General features: G+C 33.8%; 1 protein-coding gene across 1 annotated transcript in view; it reads left to right on the top strand.

Moving 5' to 3' along the window:
* IFT80 (intraflagellar transport 80) overlaps positions 1-20,950 on the top strand; it is an 80,773-nt gene that overhangs the window by 48,875 nt on the left and 10,948 nt on the right. The window contains exons 8-15 of the mRNA XM_054580165.1: positions 3,353-3,471; positions 7,355-7,429; positions 11,221-11,384; positions 13,579-13,643; positions 17,812-17,947; positions 18,351-18,498; positions 19,570-19,741; positions 20,814-20,903. Of these exons, the coding sequence (XP_054436140.1) occupies positions 3,353-3,471; positions 7,355-7,429; positions 11,221-11,384; positions 13,579-13,643; positions 17,812-17,947; positions 18,351-18,498; positions 19,570-19,741; positions 20,814-20,903 (969 nt within the window). The remainder of the gene's footprint in view (positions 1-3,352; positions 3,472-7,354; positions 7,430-11,220; positions 11,385-13,578; positions 13,644-17,811; positions 17,948-18,350; positions 18,499-19,569; positions 19,742-20,813; positions 20,904-20,950) is intronic.

The raw sequence follows: 20,950 nt of genomic DNA, 5'->3' as shown, positions 1-20,950 counted from the left end.
AAAGAAGACTTTTAAAAGCCTAGGATTTGAAGAGAGACTCACAGGGTCATAACCTACAGTCATGACTTGCTCAGTGCCAAGGTGCCCGTTCACTGAGAGCTAGAGTTGTGCAGTGCACACGGGCGGCACACATCTGTGGCCTTGCAGACAGAGCTCAGTCTTTTCACTCAAGGCACTCTAAACATTTTTTTCTAAGTAAAAACCAGCTGCTCCCTGAGGCCAGTGTTTCTCCTACTGCCTTGTCAAGTAGAGGTGCTTTTCTTCCTTACGCCAAGCATTACTGGGTCTCAGGGTCGGAGGAGGTGTCTTCTTTCCCCCTCATTGCTGATTCTAGACCACATAACTTCTCCCTCCCGAAAGAACTCCAGCTCCGTTGAACACCTGCCATCCGACTGCTCCCCATTTTTGCAGTCATTTCCCCACTGAAGAGTGAAGTGAACATAGTCTTTTTCTTTACCAATAGTCCTGGCACCACTCTTTCTTATTAAAATTTTTTAAAATGTCTAAAAGATAAGAAATATTTTTATTTTGACATAACTGTAATAATGCTTCACATTTCTGTAGTTGTCTCGTAAATGTCTTTACAGTAACAGGTCCCATTTTCTCCAATTGTTTATTTATTTTTATTGTTTGTTTGTATCAGGAAACAAAGTCCCACATTGCATTTAGTTAATTTGTCTTTTCAGTGTTTTAAAATCGGAAACAATTCCTCTTTGAGCCTTGTTAATGGCTGCTTTGTAGGTGATGCTGTGCACTTCCTGTTATATTGCATCAGGAGACGCATGTCTGTTTATCTCTCCTTTGGCGATGTTAAGATTGATTAGTGTGTCCAGGTGCTGTCAGTCTGATTCATCTATTATATAACTCCCCATTAGACTTTTAACTTAATATTTCTATTAGCCATAGATGATACTTGTCTAGAGTCATATTTCATTGAGGGTTACTAAATGTTAATCTTGTAATTCTATCATTTTTTCTGCATTTAATTAGCTAAAACCCTTTTATCAAAGACTTCGCCTCATCAACCATTTGGTTACCCTGAGGTGAGAAAAAATATCCTAAAATATGTTTCAAATAATAAATCAATATTATTCTAATAATGTGTTACTGAATATTATTTTAGATTTCTTGTTTTATTTTTTAACATGAACAAATCCATATATCTCCATATCCTTCCCTTTATTAGATAAAAGGTGTCATATTATGCACACTATTTTGCATCTTGCATCTTTAACTTCATAATATATCCTGGAGATCACTCCATAGAGCATCCCTATTCCTTTTACAGCTATATAGAGTTCTACTTTGTGAAGGTGCCAGTTTATTCAACCTGTCCTGTACTGATAGACAATAGGGCTTTTTCTATTTTGCAATTACCATTAGTGCTGTGTGTAATAATAGCCTTGTGTGTATGTTATTTCATAGTTTTGCTTGCTTACCTTTGGGATAGAATTCTAGAAGTAAGATTACTGGGCCAAGGAATATATGTGTATACAATTTTGCTATCTCTTGTTGTGGTGATAATAGTTTGGTTGGGGAAGGGAGTTGAAGAGCAGATAATAAAACTATAATACACCTTATAGGTAGAAGTATTTCAGAGAAATACTCACAAGAAGTTTGACTTTGTCTTGCTATCTTTTTTCCCATACCCTATCATTCTTCATTAATACTGTAATTGTCACATTATACTATATTTAGAAAGATGATATGTTGAGGAGAATTGAAAGAAATACTGATTATAATTACTTTTTCTCTTTTTCAGCTTTTACTGTAATATCTTATCCATTCTGTTATTGACCAGAGATAAGTTTTTCCAAGCATTTTGCAGATTGCCCATCAACTTTGGGATTTTTGGCTGATACTACCAACTGTTAAAATCCTTGCAAGCTTGATTCTCTTACAAGCATTTATAACAATTTTTGACTATCAAAGGCAAATCTCCTTTCGTTAGTTGGTGATTAATTTTCTTATATATTATGTCTGTGTTTTTACATATGGAAGTACTTTCTTCCCTCAGTGCAGCTTAGTTTTTTTCACTATTGGTGTCTTGACTAATGCCTCCGACTCTACTTTTGAGTTTTGAAGTTATTACATCTCTTTTCTTTAGAACTTAAATTTTAAAGTAGTACCTAATCCTAAAAAAGATATGCAAGGTCTCTCCAGAAGGTATCCAGCCGTGTAATATGAAAAATAGAGACATTTGCTGAAGAAGATACAAGGAACATTATACATAAGACAAGGACTCCTCAGTCCTGTTTAAAGTAGGCACTTAGGGACCTCACACAGTTCTCCCAATCGCCATCAGTGGCTCCATCGTATTTTCCTGAATCTCATCTGAAATCGGTCTGAAATCTCTTCCCTTTCAAAGGTGATTTGAGTTTTGAAAAAGCCAGAAGTTGCAAGGTGCCAAATCTGGGCTGTAGCAGGACTGAGTCACCTTGGTAATTTGATGTTTTGCCAAAAAACCTCTGCATGAGACGTGATACATCTCATATATCAAGTGGGTGCATTGTCAGGATGAAGCTGCCAGTCACCAGTTGCCCAGAGCTACAGCCTTCTGAATCATCCAAATACTTTCTACAGAGGAATATTCAGGCTTATCGCAAAAGTTGATGCAGATTCATTGCTCTACTCGCTCAGTCATTTTGAATGTGATGACCACACAGTACACATGCTCACTCAGTGGTGTCTACAGCTCCCACTGACTAGTACAGTGAAGTCGTCATTGTTCACACATGTACACCCAGTCCACTCCCCTTGGCTGCCAGGTTACATCGATGTTGCACAAATTGTTTTTGTTCTATTAACAATGGCTGGACTTTTTCTGGACAGACCTCGTATACTTAACGTTTTGGACAGAAATGATACAGGTTGGGGGTAGAAGCAGGTTTACAGTAATGAGTATGCAAAAAAAAGTATATTCTTGTATTATTATTTATCAATTATTGTACTATTTTTCATACAAACAACTACAAACCTACTTTTGCTCCACTCTGCATAGTAGTGTCTTTCCAACTCCTATTTGCCACACTTCTTTGACTATATCTCAAGATTATAGCATTGGTCACCTTGTTGCTCCATTGCCACATCATTCAGATTGGCTTGCTGGTTAGAAATCTCTATATGCCTTTTTCTGTTTATTTCTAAAAAGTTTTCTGTGTCTGTAGTTTTTTTGGTTGACTTTTATACCCAAACATGCCATCTTATGCCTAGTTCTTATTGAATTCTTTTTTATATTATCGGGAAATCATGAGAGCAATTCTTTTTTTGTTTTTCAGAATCTTGCAAACATCTAATAAAAGTTCGATGTATTTTAATGTTGTTTGTTGGTATTTCATTTTTCCTTGTTTAGGTTCGTAATGTCCTTAATGATGCAGTGGATTTACTGGAATTCCGTGATAGAGTCATTAAAGCATCTTTGAACTATGCACACTTAGTTGTTTCAACGTCTCTTCAATGTTATGTATTCTCGTAAGCATCTTGCTTTTCTTAAAAATCTGTAGTTTTTTCTGTGATGAGGAATTTATTTTTAATCTTCCACATCAACATGGTTTGGTTTAAATTTACATTTCTCAAATCTCTCCTGTCCTGAACTTAATCCCAAAGAAGAGTGAGAAAAAGTGAGCTGTGAGCCATGAAAATAGATCTAATAAATTTGTGAATCAAAGGTTAATAATCACTTTTGAAATGCTTCTCTGCAATAGTGTTTGCTCTTACTTTACTCAAAATTCTAAGCGATTTAGTATATATTGATTTCAAAGCCCAGAGAAGATTAGAAGTAGCTGATAATTGTTGTGAAAAGGAACCTCTTAACCACTGAGAGACATTTAGCAGCTTGGCAATAGACAGACATATATTCAATAAGGACACACGGTGGCATTTAGGCTTAACATAGCCCAGGGTAATCAGGGATGTTCATATTGATGATCCAGAGTTGTCCAGAGATGATGAAAGCAAATACTACATTCAGTATACTTTGTAATAGAAAGCAGAGAATGAGTCAGCGTATCTGAGACTGGCACCTAAAACTTTAATAATATACTGGGTATTTTTAAAACGGTGATTCAGTATGTGTTGTTAAGTGTTGAACGACTGATTTTCTGGAAACAAACAGACTTGATATGCATCGATTGCTGATTTCTGTGCTGTAAATACTTCTATTATGGGGATTTCAAGCTACCAATGTAGTCTCTGAAAGCAGATACAAGAGAGGTGCACAGCTACAAACCATTACGTAGTATTGCCACTGTATAGACACAATAGATGCAAGTAATCTCAAGTGCGTAGATAACAGTAAAATGTATAAAATTCTGGAGGTAATGTTTTAAGTATTTATTATCTTTGTTTTAAATATAATTTAGTATAATTTTAAATAAAAGCTTTAACAGTTGGCTTACAAAATCCTAAAAATAAAATAAGTGGTACAAGTAGGCTCTAACATACCATCAGTTGACTCCTTAACTGTCCAGAAAACTCAAGTAACTACTATGACACTTTTAAGAGTTGTGCCCATGTAGCACAGTGCCCAACATGTAGTAGGTATTTAATAAATAAAAAAGTATTTTTGGATGAATAAATGAATTGAAAACATGAAAAATAGTGTTTTCTTGGTATCCTAATGCCCAGCAATACACAACACAAAGGTATCCAATTTAATTAACAATTATCACAATTATGTATTGATATTTCTCACTCACTGTATAAATTTGCTACTAATCAGAATCTACAACTGGGATAATAGTCAAGTCTGAAGTAATGACATGAGAGAAGCAAAGGAGAGGGGGCTAAGAAACAAGCAGCTCAATTTCACATGAAAATTTTTTTAAATGAAAGAGAAGGAGCAACAGGAAGAATTTGAGAAAAGTCAAGATTAAGATACAAAGTTAAACAGTTGAGATATGGGGAAGTATTATAGAATGTGAGAAAAATTTCATAATCAATTAGTGTATATAAATATTTGAATAATTAGTTTTCATGGGGCTGAGGATATAGAGAATATCTCTTCATTTTAGGGTTTGTTTGAAAAAGGTAGGACTCTGTCTGAACAGCTCTATACAAGGGATTTATTCTACTCTTTATAGTGGCAAGGATGTAATGTTTGAATCTGTAGGATTAGTATCATTAGGTGTTATTTGTATTAGAGATGTTGCTTTTAAAAATAATTACCAAAAGTTTAGCAGGGTTTTTTTCTTTTTTTGGTCACTCCACTTTCCCATTAAATTTTTACCAGTAAATATTTGGCAAAATATAAGATTGCTTCTCTTCTCTTTTCTGATTTAACCATGGCTCCCGTCTCTTGTTGTCAAGACATTTATTAAGGCACAAAATATTTTAATAAAGTGAAATACCAAGGAGCAGTAGTAGGAATGGGTAGTACCAACATCTATCATCACCCAAACATATTTCATTAAGTTAAAAAACCTACTAGTGTTTTATATAATAACTATCATTTATTGAGCACTATTTTACTATTTTTTATGTTCATGACTTAATTTACCTTATGTGTTGGGTACTATTATTATTATTATTATTCCCATTTTATGAAATGAAGAAACTAAATGACATAGGGAGGAATTAAATAATTGGCCATAGATCCAATTACTTAATTTCTTTACAATAGAAAGAGCTAGAATTTGAATACAAGTTTTTAATAACTGTTGCCCCATTTTTAGTAATAAAAATATAATTTATAAAACAAACTTGCAAGCAATATACTAGGTTATCTGAGAAGTTCTGGAAAAAACAAGTTGTTCTACAAAAAGAAAATAATATATGCAATTCTCTGTTAAATTTTCATCTGATTTTACCAATAATTGTGTAGAAAATACTCTTGATTATTTAACATTATGGTTTGGGGAATTTATATTTCCATGGCATGTATACATCTCAGTTGTCAGAAATCTCATTTTGTGAGGGGACATTAATAAAAACCTTATATAATCACTATTCTTATCAGCTCTTTCAACAAAGAATGAAGGTTAATTCTAATAATTTCATAAATGAAGCATGCCATATTTTTTCTAAAATACAAAAGCACATTTTTATCATACCTGCAAACCCCAGATTTAATAATTATTAGTAACAATTTATTTGTTTTGCTTTATGCATGCATTTAGTTATTGAGATGAGTATCAGACTGCATTAGCCAAGATTAATCTCCTGCTAGTGTGTCTCCTCACTGCAACCTTCCCTTTCTCCCATCTTCTGGATCTGAACATGAAATTTAAATTATCATTTCTTGCCCTGGTTGGTGTGGCTCAGTGAGTTGAGCACCAGCCTGCGAACAGAAAGGTCACCGGTTTGATTCCCAGTCAGGGCACATGTCTAGGTTGCAGGTCAGGTCCCTGGTTGGTGGCAATTGGTGTTTCAGACATCAATGTTTCTCTCCCTCCCTTCCCTGCTTTCTAAACAATAAATAAAATCTTTAAAAAATAATAAATAATAAATAAATAAATAAATAAATGTAAGCTTGAGCCAAGACCTTTCTAAAAAAATAATAAAGGATTGCTTCTATGAAAGTAATTGAGAGATTCAGAATACATAGTAGTAATAAAATACTTTAAACTGTGAAACAAACAACTGATTATTTGGAGATAGGTTTTTCAGGTTGTAAATGTTCTCTTCACCCAACCCTATCTTTGAATCATATTACACTATAAAACCTAAAGGAGTTATTTGTTCATTTATTCATCCATTTATTTAATAAGTACTTATATTTTACAGTTTACAGAATACTTCACAAGCATCTGTCTGGGAGACCTGTAGGAAAAATAATCATGTTTATCATGTTATTGTTATTATAGTTTCTATATGCTCAGTGTGTGCTATATAACAAGCTGTTAGTTAAATATTTAGTAAGTTGTCATTATCCTCATTTTACAAATAAGGAAATTGATGCTTAGGGGATTAAGCTTATTAAGATCATATGGCCAACAGTGGAAAACCAGATTTCTATCCTGAGCTGTTAAGCCAAAAAACCCATCCTCTTTTCATTATGCCATGCTGCTACTATTTTTCAGATAAGAAACATCAGACGAGTTGCCCAAATCACAAAGCTAATAAATGACAGAACTTGTACTTATACTTAGAATTCTTCAATTCATTTCTTGTGATTCCTGCAATAGTTTTTACTGAATGCTTCCTGTGTGCTAGGTGCCAGGGATACAGAGTCTGCGTTCTAGTGAGGGATACAGAAGTTAAGGGAGTAGTTTCAGAATAATGTGCCAACTGCTGTAATAGAAATATATACTAAGTTACTGTGAAAGTGAAGACACTTAAAATGAGTAGCTGTCTCCTTATAAAAAGTATTCAGTATTTTAAATGTTAATAAGTATCCATTTTATTTGTCTTTTAGGACAAAGAACTGGAATACACCACTTATATTTGATCTCAAAGAAGGAACTGTTAGTTTAATTCTGCAGGCAGAAAGGTAATTTGTTTATCATTTTTGACTATTGAATTTGGGGTTAAGATACTTCAGGTCACAGCAAAGTACTCTTTAAAGCATGCCACTTACAGAATGATATTGTACATTAGTCATTAATTACCAATCAGTTTTTACTATTTATTTAAAAGGAAAAAGAGGATAAACTCTTAGATTAATGGTTCTGAAACTTTTTGGTCTCAGGATTTGCTTACATTCATATAAAGATATTGAGAGTTACTTGTAGGTTATAGATATCACCATTTACTATATTAAAAATTAAAGTTGAGATTTAAAAGTTATTATAAATGATGAGGATAAACTTATCTGAAGCAAACAACAGAATAATGACAGGAGAAGAAGAATGAAACAGGCAAATTGCTATGAAATTGTTTTGACCTCATGGTCCATTTATTTTCTATTCTGTTCTGTTTTTATTTGTAAATATTGGTTGAAACTCATTGATTTTATGAGCTACTAGTTGGCTGTGACCTGAAGTTTGAGAAATAATATTCTCTTCCAAAACTTTGAGTGTATACAGGGCTAAGGAACTCCAGGCCAATGAACTAGAGTAAGGATGGAATATCTATTACTCAGGAATCCACACTTCCATGAAAACTATCAGTCTTTTAAGTAGAGTAATATACTACCTAATCACAGTTAGAAAACTATATACCCCAATAAAACCTGGAATAAAGTATGAAAATATAACGATTACCTAAAATAGCTACCTACAAAAACATTTGCACTAAACCACCTATTTTATTCCTCATCCCTTTACTCACCACCTAGGCAGTTCTTAACAGGGTTTATTACCAGGTTTTCTAGCCCACAGCATTTTATAAATAGCAAACCAGAAAAGGAACGGTGCCGGTGGGCTGTTCGAGGCTGGCACAGTGACAGGAGGGGAAGCGGCCGCCCGGCAAGGGAGCATAGAGCGTACTTAAAGCACACGGCCGGGGCTCAGTGGCACGATTCTGATGCACCGACAGATTCTCAGGAGTCAAAGCTATCAGTTAACTAGTTATTAAAGAGTATGATCATCATATTGATGACCTTGATTGATCAAGAAAATAATTGTGTCACATTCTTTTATCATTTTAATGTTTCATCTGTTTAATGAAAGTGAATGTATGATTTATTTAGTCATAAATTTTTGAAATAAAAAGACATCTTTGCCACTTAAAAAGCAAGATGTTAGCTACCCAAAAAACCATATTTCTGAAATTCTTTTTACTCAAAGAGTTCCAAATAAATTTATGTATTTACAAATGTACTTATTGAATATGCTCTTAGTAAAGGCATGTGTCAATGGAATAAATTATTAGGTAATTAGAGAACATTTTACTTACTGCCTATTGCTGGTCTTATTTGTACATTTAGATATGTTTGCTCCTTGTAACTGTTTATTCTCAAGGAGATTAAAAGCTGTAGTGTCTTGATTAGAAGAGAAAATGCTTTTAGTACTGATGCTAAGAAAGAATATTACCAATATGATGTGTCACTTTGGGAACATTAGCTAATATACACTAATGTGTAAGGGCCAAACCCTTTAATTAAGTAAATTACACATTAATACTCAAGTATTAATTTAATTAAACTGTATATGTGGTAGGACCCAAAGAAATCAGAATTTATTTATTAAAAAAAAGTGTATTTATTCTTACATGTTTAAACTTCAGTCACCTTCAAAGCACTCTCCATTTGATGCAATATACCTATCAAGACTTTTTCCGCTGCTCAAAACAGTTTTTGAACTTGTCGATTTTGATGCCTTTTAGTACTTCTGCTGTTTTTTGTTTCACCTCTTCCACATCAGCAAAACATTTCCCTTTGAGGACTTTGAGGGCTTTTTTCATCTGGGGAAACAAAAAAAAGTTGCTTGGGGTAAGATTGGGTGATTCGGGAGGGTAGGGCATGAGGGTCGTGCCATTTTTGGTCAAAAACTGCTGAACACTCAGCGCTGCGTGGGCAGGTGCACTCATAAATCACCCATCAAGAACTGGGCAAAGCGTTGAGTCTTCAAAAAAATTCACTGAAGCTGAACGAAACCTCTCACAACAAAAGCCAGCTGGTACACTGATACAGATGGGTCCTTAGAACACTTACCTAGTGGTGGAAGCCTGTGCTAGAAGGGGCCTGCCCTCCAATAAATAATTCTGTTTTTCTTGGGGCTCCCCCTCAGTATATTTGGGATATATTATATATTAACTTTCCATTGGTTTCGGTGTTTATATCCTATTTGTTTCCATAGCAAGAAAGAGCAATTAGCAATTTCTGAGTCAGGAATTAGTTCTGGCCCTGGCTGGTGTGGCTCAGTGGATTGAGTGCTGCTGGCCTGCGAACCAAGGTATCATTGGTTCAATTCCCAGTCAGGGCACATGTTTGGGTTGTGGGCCAGGTCCCCAATAAGGGGTGCGCAAGGGGTTTCTCTCCCTCTCTTTCTCCCTCTTTTCCCCTCCCTCTAAAAATAAATAAAATCTTTAAAAAAAATTAGTTCTGAATCAAGGATATTAAAACCTTGAACATAAGATTTTAAAAATATAATAACGTGTTCAGTATTGAAGAAATTGTACTTCAGTATAGCAGTCTTAAGAGCAGTAAATCAATACAACCTTTCAAAGGGCAGTTTAATATATATTAAAATTTTAGTAGTATAAGGCCTTTGATTCAATAATTGCATTTCTAGAAATTGTACCAAGGAAATAAGTAAGGTAGATGTACAAAGATGTGTATAGACTCTAGACAGTCTTTAAAACAGTAAATAATTTGAAATGAAAGTCCATTAGGAATGAGTTAACTAAGTAAATTATGGTATATTCATATTTTGTTTGCTGTAAGTTATCTTTATGGAGGTAGGATTGCAAGAGATCTTTTAATTTCTTTGTATTGTTTAAATTGTACTTTTGCAATGTTTATAAATTCTCTCTTTTTTGTATTTTATTTAATCTTTATTGCATTTTTTCCATTATCCTTTAGTCTTGTTATACACTGCCCCACCCAGCAATCACCACACTATTCTCCATGTCCATGAGTCTTTTTTCCTTTTTGCTCAATCCCTCTGCCCGCAACCTCCCCGCTCTGCTCTCCATCTATGAGTCTGGCCCCAATTTTCAAAGAAAAATAACAGCCATTAAATATTTACATTTTGACTTAATAAAAAATTAGCTACACAGAACCCTTATGCCTTGAATATAGCTGTCAACATAGCAAATGAACCCTAGAGCTGGCTGTTAAAAAATGTTATTTAAGATATGAATACATTACTGATGGTCAAAGTTAAAACATCTAATTTTAATAAATACCGGCCCTGATGTTAACTTTTGAGTCATTTTCACTGTTTTGGACTTTAATATTTAATCTTTGCTTTTAACATAATCATTAATTGTGAAATATGTATTAATGCTGTTTGGTAATACAAATAGCATCAGGAATTAAAAACACTGAATTGTAAATTGTGAGATTTTCTTACCGCCTTTGTATAGAAATGATTCTTTAGGAAAGGAAATGAATTGCAAGTATAATGTAAAAGGGGTCAGAATTTTAGTATATAGGGTGGTGCTTATGGGCATTTTCATTTTACTTCTCCTAGCTCCATCAAAAAACAAAAACCTAGAAACAAACCAGAATAAACAGTGTTGAATTTACAGGTTGTTTGTATATTTCTCTTTGTCCATGTATATCTATGGACTTATTTAAATTGTAAGATTTAGATTTTTCCAAAGGGTAAACTATTCTCTAATGTAAAAATACAGTAAGCTCTTATTTAAGAATATTTTTTATTCTTTATTTTTTAGACATTTTCTTCTTGTAGATGGTGGTGGTATCTATTTATATTCTTATGAAGGGCGCTTCATTTCTTCTCCAAAATTTCCTGGAATGAGAACAGATATTCTGAATGCACAAACTGTCTCTCTGAGTAATGATACCGTAGCAATAAAAGACAAAGCTGATGAAAAAAGTAAGTGCATTTTAAAAATCTTCTATGTCAAATTCCATGAGATTTGTTAATATTGTAAAATTTTCATAAATTAACTTTAATTTTCTCATGTATTAATATGTTAAAATATATGAAAGAATTAGGAGCTTTAAAAATTTTTCCTAATCGTGAATTAATAAAAGAACTGAAGTTTTTTATATATGAAGTTGTCATACTCAATTTAACAAATAGATATTGTCACAACAATAACAAAGCTTAGTGGGTAAGGAATAAATCTTTACCTATTCAGTAGCTGTTCAAACAATTACGAACATTTTCAGAAATACGGATTTATGTGTATGCCAATTAATTTTGTTTTATTGACATAAATTTTGATTGTTGAACAATCAAATATGTAATTCTCTTTTGCTATAAATAGAAAATCTAAAAGACTAAAATAAAATTGTAGAACTGATAAAAATGAGAAGGAAAATATTTTCCTTATGTTCTCTTTTAAAGAAACTAGTACTCATGAATGGCTACATAGAGGTGTACGCTAACAATAGAAAACACAATTGAAGTACCTAAATTTTTACCGTGGAAATGTTAAAATTTCTTTTCAGGGGGGCCAGCCACAAGTCAAACCAGTGGTTCCTTCCTAATTTGGGACCTTCTTTATTAGCAAGGTCCTTGAACCAAGCACAGAACTCTATGTTATGGTAGATGCTCAATAAAAACATGGTACATGGATTTGAAGATACCCCTTGGGATAACTGGCTAAGTAGTAGAGAGGTACTGCCTTTGACTTCCTTCTTCTCCCTGCCCACCTTCACATATACAGTATCATATTAGTGTGGGTGATTATTTCAAAGAAATGTCTAAGTATGAGGGGCATGGAAGTTGGAGAGCAGTTTAGTTTAGAAGCAGTTTTTTCAGCTCCCAGCTCCTAGTTGTTCTTCCTGCCAGTTTCTGTTACATGTTATCACTAAAACACAGATCCAGCCTCCTATAAGTCAGGGCCACTTTCAGTTGTGGAAAAGCAGACACGTTCATCCTTATACCTCCAGTTCTTTATAATATATGCAGTCAGCATAAGGATGGAAGGCTTTTTTTATTTGTTCGTATAGCTATGAAAATCACTAGGTTTAGCCAAGCCCAAAGCATTTTTTAAAATGGAAGCTAAAATTTTCTTTTATTTCTATACTTAATTAAAGACTCTTTATGTATTTTTCTTTTTCATTTTTCTCAGCATAATCGGCAGTCTTGGACATAACTTATTATGACATCATTTTCTCTGTGAATATAACCAGTGACCTCAACCTTAATATCCTAAGGTTTATTAAAAATTAATAATATACTAAAAGTATGATCCTCTGGAATTTAAATATCACATTATACATGTTTTAACATTTTTATGATCTTTATAAATTGTCCAATTTTTTTTTTGCTGACTGCTTGTACCACTTTTGTCTTTTCTTGCCATTTCTGTCTTTTAATTTCTATAATCCTATGTGTATGATTAGTTATATAAAATTATTCCATTAGAGATGAAACTTGGGCTGAAGTAATTCTGGAATTACTTAAAGAGAATCACAAAAACACACAAAACAACCTTTTTAAAAGAGAAAGAACGGCTCCTGATGCCACCGTCGTGCTTGAAACCTTTGGGGAGACAGAAATGATCAGAGGCAGTGTCTGTTCCACCGAGTATCCCTTTTAGCAAACAAAGACACTCCTATCCCTTGGGAGATCCAAGGATTCAAGTTCCCTGCCAGACAAATTATAGCATAATAGTATACTGACCACAGGGAAATAAAGAGTACACAACACATTGCCTGGTATTACAGTAGGCACTTGATACAATTTTCCTTTGTGAAATAATGACTGTCTGTGATGCTTTATTGGTCTAGATCAGCGTTATCAAAATTAGAGATTACATCCAGGGTTGGACTTGTCATTGTTGATCCCACGTAGCATTGAAGCCATACCTTTAATAACAATTCTGATTATGGAATGTATGTTTTAGGAAGAAGTATCAAATTCCACTGTTTTCATAAGAATTATGAGCCCATTAATAAATAGGAATTTGATGCTGCTGCTCTTCTCTGCTGATAGATACTCTATGGGCCACTGAGTTAAATAATTTCTCATGAGGATTATGATAATTCCATTGAAGTTTACCAATAAAAATGCTAATATAATACATTAACTAATGTTCTACTCTTTTTTTTTAAAGTAATCTTCCTCTTTGAGGCATCAACTGGAAAACCATTAGGTGACGGAAAGCTTCTTTCTCATAAGGTAATGGACATTAGCTATTTCTAATGTAAATGGCCTCTAATTACTTCCTTTTTAAAATTAATGTTTTCGTTTTAAGGGACTAAGAAGTACAAATGGGTAGTTGCAGAATAGCCATGGGGATGTAAAGTACATATAGGAAATGGAGCAGCCGAAGACCTTATATGCATGACCCATGGACAGGAACCGTGGTGGGGAGACTGCCTGAGGGAGGGGGAGGGGGGCAAAGGGAAACAAGTGGGACAACTGTAATAAAAACAGAAAAAGGAAGAAAGAAAGAAAAATAATAAAGTTAATGTTTTCGTTTTAAGGAGGAAAACATAGCCACATATGGAAATTAATTGCACAAAAGGATCTGATGTACATGTCTACTGTCCAGGCTCTTTTCTGCTTTCCAATAAAACGTTCTTTCATGATGAAATTTTCACCAATCAGTAAATAAAAATGTATTTATATTTCAAAATACCTTGCAGCTTTCCCATTGATTGTCCTTAGCCAACATTTTCTTAAGGTTTTAAGACCGTAGTTAAACTGAAAAAAAAATTCTATAGAACTACAAAAAGACACTGAATTGTGAATCGTTTTTTGGTTCCTGATTTTTAGCCTTCAATGAAGGAGCATATTTTATTGCATCATCTTTCTATTAAGTGATATATTAAGGTCTAAAGATGCTTTAGCTATATTGTTCAATGCTTCTAGTAAAGTGTTACACTATTATTTTCTTTTTGTGATTATTAGATGTAAATTTGAGTAACAAATACATTATATGGTTTAGAATAAAAACGCATAAAAAACTATACAGTAAAAATGTCTCTCTACTACACCTGTTCCTCATCAATACAGTTTCTTTCTACCAAATAAGTAACCACTTTATTAATCTACATATCCTTTCAGAGAGTTTATTTTTAAAAACTGCCCCCGCATTCTGAGGTAATGATCTGGGATGCAACTTGGGCACCGCTTTATTTATTGTTAGTTAGTTATATTATTTATGTTTTTATCCTCACCTGAGGACATGCTTATTGGTTTTAGAGAGAAGGCAAGGGAGGGAGAGAGAGGGAGAGAAACATGGATGTGAGAGAGAGACATCAATCATGCCCCTGCCCAGGACCGAATCTGCAACCTAGGCACGTGCCCTGATGGGGCGTCCAACTTGTGACCTTTTGGTTTATGGGCTGATGTCCCAACCAACTGAGCCACACCAGTCAGGGCGCTTTCAGAGATTTTTATTGTATATACAAATAAAACTGATATATGTTCTTTTCTCCCTCCTTTACAAAACCGTAAAATACAACTCCGTACCTTGATTTTCTCACACAACACAATTTTAGAGACTTTTCCATATCATCACATAATGTGCTTTCCCAATCCTCCCCCCACCACTGTCCCACTGTATATCATATTTCATGGATGTATCAGAATTTATTTAACCTGTACCCAAATGATGGACAATTTGTTTCCAGTCTTTTGCTATTGCAATATTGCCAAGGTGAATTACCTTCCAAATATCTTTCTGCACAAGTGTTAGTGCATCTGTGGGATAAATTCTTGAAATGTTGGTAGGGGATGATCAAAGAATATGAGTAATTTTAATAAGTATTGTCAAGTTATCTTAGAGACTGTATCAGTTTATATTCTTACTAGTATTATGTGGGTCGCCCCCCAAAATGGAATTGTCTTCTGGAGGGCTTCTCCCACTAGGTTCAGTGGTCTAGGAACCGTCTGCATCAGTACTCCAGCTGGCGTTGTTGTGAGAGGCTGTGTTCAGCTTCAGTGAAATTTTTTTTAAGACTCAGTGGGTTTGCCCATTTCATAATGGGTGATTTACGAGTGCATCTGCCCATGCAGTGCTGAGTGTTCAGCAGTTGACCAAAAACGGCATGATGCCCGTGCCCCGCCCTTCCTATTCAGTCCACCCTGCCACGAGGGACTTTTTTGTTTCTTTGGATGAAAGAAGTCCTCAGAGGGAAACGTTTTGCTGATTTGGAAGAGGGGAAACAAAAAATGGCAGAAGCACTAGAAGGCATCAAAACTGACAAGTTCAAAAACTGTTTTGAGCAGTGGAAAATTCTTGATAGGTGTATTGCATCAAGTGGAGAGCATTTGAAGGTGACCGAAGTTTAAACTTGTAAGAATAAATACACAATTTTTAAAAAATAAATTCTGGTTTTTTGGGGGGAGATGTGCGTGAGATGGCTATGTCTCTACAGTCTCTTTGTTATCATTAAATCAAGACTGTCTAAGCAGAATTCTTCCTTTTCAGTATGATTAAGCGTGTAAAAAGGGGGTAAATTTTTCAGCTATTGAAGATACAGTCATTATTTTTGTTAGTTGGGTTGAAATGAGAGTCATTTAGTAAGGTTTAAGAAACATTTAGTGTTGATAATTTTTTTTCTAGAACACTTTTTCTAAGTGCAAGAAGGTTACAGTTTCATTATTGTAAGAGTGAAGTTGCACAGGATTTTTACCTATTCATTTTGTATATAATACAAAGGATTTAAACATTTGACATTCTATGGAAAAAGTCTCTCAGTCAGTTTTGTTTTATAGTATATGAAGAAACTAAAAACCAATACCTACCCAAATAAATAACAGAGCCAAAACTAGAAATCAAGTCTGTCTTTTATTAAATGAACATTCGTGTAGGGCAGGGAAGAAGCTTCAAGTGAACATGAAGCTGCTTCCATGTCCTTCTGCAAAGAGTGACTCAGAAGGAAGAGAGCGAAGTAGACTTAGTAGGACTGGACAGGAGGGAAATGGGGAAGCCCTGCTGAATGGAAAGAGCATGAGGAGGAGGGAAGCCCCCTTCCCACACTGTGTACAAAGGCATTATTATTGTCAGTCTTTGATTTTGAATTTCTTAGGAGAGTCCTGGCTGTTTTAACAATTTTTTAAAAATACAGGGTGTGGCAAAAGTAGGTTTATAGTTCATATGGAAAAGAATAATAAAGAATAAACTCTGTGTTTCAAGTACTCACAACTGTAAACCTACTTTTGCCACACCCTGTATATTAGATACTTTTGATAGGTATGATAAATAGTTCTATATTGTAAAGGTCAATTTCTATGGAAGGTTTCCATTCTGAAATTACCTAAAATAATATTGCATACCTTGATACACATGGAACAAAATTCTTTTTTCCTTAACTACAACTGATGGTATTTTCAAAGAGAAGAATTTGTTTAAAATGTATTATGAACTGATAAATGGTTTATCCCGATCTATCAACTTGGATAAGGGTATATGTGTTTTGTTTTTTCAAGACATAATGATAGTATACGATAGGTATGATTACTTGGTGTGATCGTGATTCTTATTGAATTCACAGTTCCTAGCAAGTCTTCAAACATAATAAGCAGTAAATAAGTACCCCTTGAATTGAATTGAAATAAATCCATACTGAACCATTTTCAAACTACAAGGAAATTCATTTCACTATCTAGTATAATAATATAACAGATCAATGCAGTATGCCAGAAATACTTTGCTACTGTAGACAGATCACTAACTGTACAGTCGGAAGTCTGGGTTCTAAAATCTAGTTATGCTTGTTACCAGCTTTTTCTGAGCAAAATCACTTAACGACTATGGATCTCAGTCTTCTCTTCTGCAAAGTAAATATTATAATACCTGTCTCAGAAGATTGTTCCTTGTTTCACACAAAATGAATGTGAAGGAATCTATAAAATTTAAGGCTCTAAATACATAAAATATTTCCATAAATCAATTCTTACAAACCTTTAAAATATAGGCAGTCTTCTTAGAGTAAAACTTGGTATGAGGAGCTTAATCAAAGTAGACCCCTCCCTTTTTTTTTTTTTTTTTTTTTAATCAAAGTAGACCTCTCATGTGGAACCCGGGTGGCCTCTCACCCTTCACCCTGAGTACTGAGACAGAAGTGTTTCTCAGCTTTCTGAGTTTCAAAATATATGTTATTTTATTGTTTAAAGGGGCATTTTTCCCTGGTAAATTTTTTAAAAAGTATGTGTTAGTATAGCTTTTGAATTATTAGTATACTAGTAGTTTAAAATTATTTAACATCAGACAGTTTATCCCCGTAAGTAGAGGAGTGACATATAATGATATTTAAACAAATGTTCTTTAAATAATTAAAATGGTCTGATGGTCAAGCACTAAAACTAATCCAGGATTTTCATTTTTCTTTTTTAGAATGAAATTTTGGAAATTGCTCTGGATCAAAAAGGACTTACCAATGATAGAAAAATTGCTTTCATTGATAAAAATAGAGATCTTTATATCACCTCAGTGAAACGATTTGGGAAGGAGGAACAAATTATAAAACTTGGTAAAAAGTTGTAACACATTTAGAATTTTAATTACTTTCAATTTTCTCAGATCTATTGTCATAAAATAGCTTACTTGCTTGAGTGAATCTATGAATGCTTTGATTTCATAACATTTATGAGCTATTTAATTCCATCTTAATAGCAAGTCTTTAGCTGCCACAGCCAAATTGGCATTGAAGAAAGACTTGCAAATTAAAAACATGATGGTTCTGGTTAGAATATTTAAATATTTCCATCAAATCTTATGTTAATTTTTGTACTTATTTTGTCATTATACGATTAGAAAATAGTCATACCTATCAGAAATTAGATGGAGTGTTGTATGTCAGCTGATTTTAAAGATATATTTTTAATACTTATGGAGTGGAACTAATAGTACATTAACATTCTTTTTAAAATAAGGAACAATGGTGCATACTTTGGCGTGGAGTGATACGTGCAATATCCTTTGTGGACTTCAAGATACTCGATTTACAGTGTGGTATTACCCTAACACAGTTTATGTGGACAGAGACATTTTGCCTAAAACATTATATGAAAGGGATGCAAGGTAACATTTTACTGTATAGAATTTTTTATTTTGGTAAATAAAACAAATGAGAGTGTCATGTCTTTGCCTCTAGTTTTAATCCTGCAAGGTATATTTTTACTTTACTCAGTCAAATAAATAATTTGTTCAGCTAAAGTTGGTTTAGGGAGATTTAAGTGATGGAACCAAGTTAAAAATATTGTGTAAAACTATTCTATTTATTTGTTTCTTTTATGAATATAATTTTCAAGCTTAATGTTTAATGGTAACTCAGGCAGTTCCTCAGGTCTTCTTATGTGATACACAACCTTGCGACAGCCTTGACTCCACCCCCGCTCATCATTTGAAGACTTTCAGGAACGCATGTGTTCTAAAATTGAGTTCAGTCTAACACTGCATTTTGAAATTAATATTAAAGATGAAAAATATAAAATTACTGAAAAGTTTTTAAAGCTTTTTATGCTTCAGAAAATCAAATACATTTATAATTCTAAATCCTCTAAGAAACAGCAAGGGGATCTCTCAGCCTTGACAAAATAGGATTATAAAGATTTTTCAACTTTACACAATAGCTTAACTTACAAATCTATTTTGAGGTCATTTTTAATATTCAAATTCATAACCTTAGCAAAACTGGAGAGGTATCATTTTTAAAGTTTTCAAACTAATAAGGAGAAGTTAGTCTCTTTACTTAAAGTTCACCTCTTTTTGTGGTGAGAAAATAATCTTGCAATCAGCTTAATTTTTAATAGTTTACACTTTATTACTTTAAAAGCTCAAACTAAGTGATTTAATCATTGTGTGGTTTATTAGAACTAAGGGAAAAAAGTCATTTGAAATGCTTTTAGAAATAGCTCTCACATATGTAATAGTTTTGCCACGTTAAGCAGTATATTTTGCTCCAAGGGTATATAGCAAATTAGATCCAAATGTTTACTTCAATACATACATTCTCTGTGGAGTTCATTCTTTTGGTGATGAATTTTGGAAGTTGGATACTTCATATGTCTGTCAGGGATCAACTCCCTAAATTTAATATGTATGAAAAATTTGCTCAGCATATAAATTGCACTTTCCTTTTTTTTCCTACAGCGAGTTTAGTAAAAATCCCCATATTGTGAGTTTTGTTGGAAATCAGGTAACTATAAGGCGAGCTGATGGCTCGCTGGTTCACATCACCATATCACCATATCCTGCTATTCTCCACGAATATGTAAGCAATTCAAAATGGGAAGATGCTGTAAGACTTTGTCGCTTTGTTAAGGTACTTATATTTCAGATCTACAGTTGTGTATTAGTTTGCACACTATCTCTGTGCAGGATGGGAAATGATAACAGTTAAGGGCTGGAAAAATATGCAGTTGGGATCGTGTCTCTTTATAAGTGAAGATATGAATGGTACAAGGGGATAGATGCTCTGTAATTTATTCTCTGAAGAAGCTATAATTTAAATGGGTAGTTTCTTAATATTGATACATATAAAATGTCTTCTAAACTTTTCTAAGTCAGGTTCCCAACTTCTATCCACAGAGAGATTCTAATTTCTTAAACCTGGGGAGAGGTCTGGGCATAGTTTTTAAGTTCCTCAGGTGATCCGTACAACTAAGGTTGAATTCAGGATTTTCCAAATATGTTTGACCACAGAACTCTTGTTGAACATTGTTTCACGTTCTTTAGAATATACTTTTATGGAATGACTTTTTGATTTTTTTTAAAACAATCCGTTGTTGGTGGCAATCTGCTATTATCCAAGAACCTTACTCTTCTTCAAGCTCCCTGTGTGTTGTTTCCTTTGACATCTCATCAAAAAGACTGGAGGCTTTAAACCTTAAGTTATCTTAAGATTGTATCGTTAAGTTCGGCCCTGGCTGTTGTGGCTCAGTGGATTGAGAGCTGGCCTGCAAACTGAAAAGTCCCCAGTTGATTCCCGGTCAGGGCACAGGCCTGGGTTGTGGGCCAGGTCCCTGATTGCAACCAATGGATGTTTCTCTCAAATATCGATGTTCCTCTCCTTCTCTCCCTCTCTTTCCATCACTCTAGAGATAAATCTCTCTAAAAATTATGAAAAAAAAGTGTATTGTTAAGTTCAAAAGTAAATCTTTGATAGTTAGAAAATTTTATTCCAAAGTACTTCTCTACGTGTTATTAATACATTTTAACAAAATAGCCACAATGAAATTTCTACATCATTAATTTATTGGATTATTAGTTCTTTCAGTGCCATGCTCAGTAAATTTTTTATTTTTAATTAAAATATAACTTTATTATATTTTAAATCAGTTTATTTTAAAACTTCAGCCATGTATCGAGATAATTATTCTCATATTCCATTTTAGGAACAAACCATGTGGGCTTGCCTAGCTGCTATGGCAGTTGCTAATCGAGATATGACTACTGCAGAAATAGCCTATGCAGCAATTGGTGAAGTAAGTAACATTTACTTACATGCCTATGTGCGTGTGTGTGTTTTGCC

The sequence above is a fragment of the Pteronotus mesoamericanus genome, unplaced genomic scaffold (assembly GCF_021234165.1).
Source record: "Pteronotus mesoamericanus isolate MK-2021 breed Mesoamerican mustached bat unplaced genomic scaffold, CSHL_Meso_final contig_116, whole genome shotgun sequence".
Taxonomy (NCBI): domain Eukaryota; kingdom Metazoa; phylum Chordata; class Mammalia; order Chiroptera; family Mormoopidae; genus Pteronotus; species Pteronotus mesoamericanus.
The sequence above is the reverse complement of the archived record's forward strand: the minus strand, read 5'-3'. Positions and strand labels throughout refer to the sequence as shown.